The following is a 3249-nucleotide window of genomic DNA, read 5'->3' as shown; positions in this document are numbered from 1 at the left end:
AACACATATGTATTGTAGAAAATAAAGTACTCATAAATGAAAAAATAGCCAATTACGATACATAAAACAAAATTGATTTATCTTTGCATACCTACTTTGAACCATACTCTTAAAGATTGTGTTATCCTTTTGAAAAATTAATTCATTCTATGTAAATTTTATATTAATGATTAATTCATACAGGATTCAGATTGTACATGTGTAGTTACTTCTCAAAAGGGTAACATGATTCTTAAGAGTGTATATGCATAACTCGTCAGGTTGTAAGTATTAATAGGCCCCTTTCTCCCAATGTCATTGAACCTGAATATAAAATACCCTGTCTCGTCGTGCATATGTATGTAAAGAAACATTATTTGTTTCTTAGTTTGAAAAGAAACCCTAGGGTTGTTAAACTCTAAGAAATTTTTTGAACGAACTATGTACATGTGACTGTACCGGAATGGCTATCATACATATGCACCACTCGGTGACAGCTTGGTCACCGCATGGAAATAACCACAACCAGCTCGGTGGTAGTTAAATAATCATCACATGGAAGGACACCACCAACAACAAAACGACAAAAAACCCGATCACCACAACCGATATAGTCACGTTTATCACCGGATTTCTTAGAGTGTGGACATAACAGATACATATGGCGCTACTAGGTATGTGCATATGTACAATAAACTTGAAAATGCTACTACGAAGGACGGAAATGTATGTACATGTGTACCTAAATATTTACAAGGGATTGTTCCCGACCCCTTCTCATGATCAAGGTCCCAACTCGTTTTTTTAGAATCTAACATGAATTCTTTCCTATAGATATTTCTAAAAAAACGTAGTGGGTACCCTGCACACGAGAAGCGGTCGGGAATCATCCCTTGTCAGATTATTTATGTATTTATGTATCCCAAGAGCAAAGCTCAGTTCAACCTTTGCCCTCGATCTAACAAGTTGTACACATGTTTTGAACAGTACTCACGTCTTCTACACATTTACATAAGCTTGAATAATAATATTGTAGAAAAAATGAAGCTAAGGCTGATCGTGATTTGCTGGTTGGCTCTGATTGGTGGTAGCTGTGCAGGTTAATAAATGTTTCAAATCAATTATATGCAAGAAATTAAACTCTAAATAAAAATAAGTAAAATTTGCTCAAGGGCGAGAAGAAAAAGAGGGTGACACAACCAGAAAGTAAAATTTACTCACCTGTTCCTTAAAACTTGTCCAACGGGTGGACACATAAATTTTACCTTTTGGTTGTGCCATCCTCTATTTTTACTCAAGCAAATTTTACTCATTTTTATTTAGAGCGTACAAAATATCATCCGAAATCTTAAATGATCAAATTCTGAAAACAATAACAGCTCCTCAACTGCCAGAAATGGGGGCTCTACCAGGGCGGGCCCTGCCAACATCGGACTTAGCAAACTTGAACACCGCCATCTCGAACCTCACCTTGGAGCTGCAAGAGGTTACAAACGATCCGTTTAGCGTATTGTTGGAGCAGGAAACTCAATTGGTTTCTACCCTTGAATCTTCACTCTCCAGTTTGACCACCTCCGTTCCTCAACTCACACCTGGTCAAGGTATACATACATATTTAGTTTTTTATTCAAAACTAATTCAAGTTAAAAATTGAAAAAAAAATTCATTCATTATGAACATTAGTTCATTTCGTCACAAGTTGGCCGTATTAGACGAAGTTCTAATTGTTCCCCACGTAGCACATATAAAATGAGTAATGAGAAAAATTATTCATCCATTCTTAAATTAGGAATCTTAATGAATTAGAAATGAACAAATACATATTTATTCAACCTTCATTCATTCAAAAATTATATTGAAATAAATAATACATTCGAATATAACGAATAATTAATATGAATGTGAACAGGTACTGCCCCGCTGCCAGCCACGGCTAAAGGAATTTTGTACGATCTAATTCCCTCAGTGCAGACGCTGCTTTCCCAAATTATCGCCAAACTTCGACCTCGGCTCGACAAAGCGGTTGAGGATGGCAATACCGAGTTGACTGACCGCCTTACGGGGCTACTTGACATCTTAAAAAGGATTTTAACCTCTTTAGAAACGATGCAAGCGGTGATAAAGAATGTTACTAATTGGGCAAATCTTGTGTTGACTCGTTAACATAGTCATAAAAATAGTGTGACCATTTAGAATAGTAAATGCAATCTATTAAGTAAATTATACTAAATCTTAATTAAACGTTATCCGGGATAACTTATGTAAGGGATAACTTATCCCTTAAATATCGAGTTAGCGTTACTCTGGATTTAGTACAGTTTACTAAATATCGTATATTCAAATTGTACTAATTTTTCAACAGTGGAACATTATTTTTAAGTGTGCAGCCTCTTCATCATGTTTAGAAGTGGGTAAAAAAAGAGAGCAATGCTGACTAGGAATGACAAGTTCTGACATTTTACTTAAACTCATGATTTTAGACAATATGCAAATACTTTTAAATTAAGTGTAATTTAGAAATATTGTGAACAACAAAAGAATAACCTATTACTGTACACACTACATGAATTTGTTGTAAGCAGGTATTTACAAATACTTTTAACCATGAACAGCGCCATATCTTATAAATTGATAACCGGGACAAGATCGCGATGGCGCCCCTGTCATGGAATTTGTCTTAAATAGTATACATAGATATTTATCTGTGTATATGAATTTTTAATGCTTATTTTGAACTTTGACACCCAATAAGTATTTTTCTTCAAAGGGGATATTCAACGGAAAGATACCTAAGTGTCATGTGACTCCTAATTTTTGGCTATATTTAACTCGCTATTTGATTCGTGTAATGTTATCAATATCAACGTTGTGGTTACATAATTTGTGGTATGACGTTATTTGTCACGCTTCGGCGTTAATTTGTTCATAATGGGGTTTGAAGTGACTGTAATTGAATTATGGATCAAGCCAATTACTTAATTAAGATTACAATGACAGATATTTCTCTAATGCAAAAAGTAGTGACTGATTGATTGATTGATTGATTTAATAATTGATTAACATATTTACACCTGAGTGATACAATGAGACACCTGAAGCTTACCTTTGCACTTATTTAATACAAATCCAATTCTATTGTTAAGCATTTGCATATAATTGAACTTTATACAATGGTACAGATAACGTATTTGCAACCCGATAACATGATTAAGTAATTCGCCATAAATAGCATCCATGCTGTTAAATATGATTTAATTCGCAATTATTCTT

General features: G+C 34.2%; 1 protein-coding gene across 1 annotated transcript; it reads left to right on the top strand.

Moving 5' to 3' along the window:
• The first annotated feature begins 930 nt into the window (after positions 1-930).
• LOC118437173 lies at positions 931-2160 on the top strand. The gene is made up of 3 exons (XM_035856021.1): positions 931-1078; positions 1359-1580; positions 1889-2160. The coding sequence occupies exons 1-3, from the start codon at positions 1021-1023 to the stop codon at positions 2140-2142; spliced, it is 534 nt and encodes a 177-aa protein (XP_035711914.1). The 5' UTR covers positions 931-1020; the 3' UTR covers positions 2143-2160.
• Positions 2161-3249: the final 1089 nt, after the last annotated feature.

The sequence above is a fragment of the Folsomia candida genome, unplaced genomic scaffold (genome assembly GCF_002217175.1).
Source record: "Folsomia candida strain VU population unplaced genomic scaffold, ASM221717v1 Fcan01_Sc012, whole genome shotgun sequence".
NCBI classification, from domain to species: Eukaryota; Metazoa; Arthropoda; class Collembola; order Entomobryomorpha; family Isotomidae; genus Folsomia; species Folsomia candida.
This window is presented reverse-complemented; position numbering and strand designations above follow the sequence as displayed.

Excerpts from the sequence above, each read along its gene's own strand:
- LOC118437173 (XM_035856021.1), top strand. The coding sequence starts at position 1,021 with ATGAAGCTAAGGCTGATCGTGATTTGCTGGTTGGCTCTGATTGGTGGT. Across the intron at positions 1,079-1,358 it reads GATTGGTGGTAGCTGTGCAG|CTCCTCAACTGCCAGAAATG; the intron begins GTTAATAAATGT and ends AAACAATAACAG. Across the intron at positions 1,581-1,888 it reads TCAACTCACACCTGGTCAAG|GTACTGCCCCGCTGCCAGCC; the intron begins GTATACATACAT and ends GAATGTGAACAG.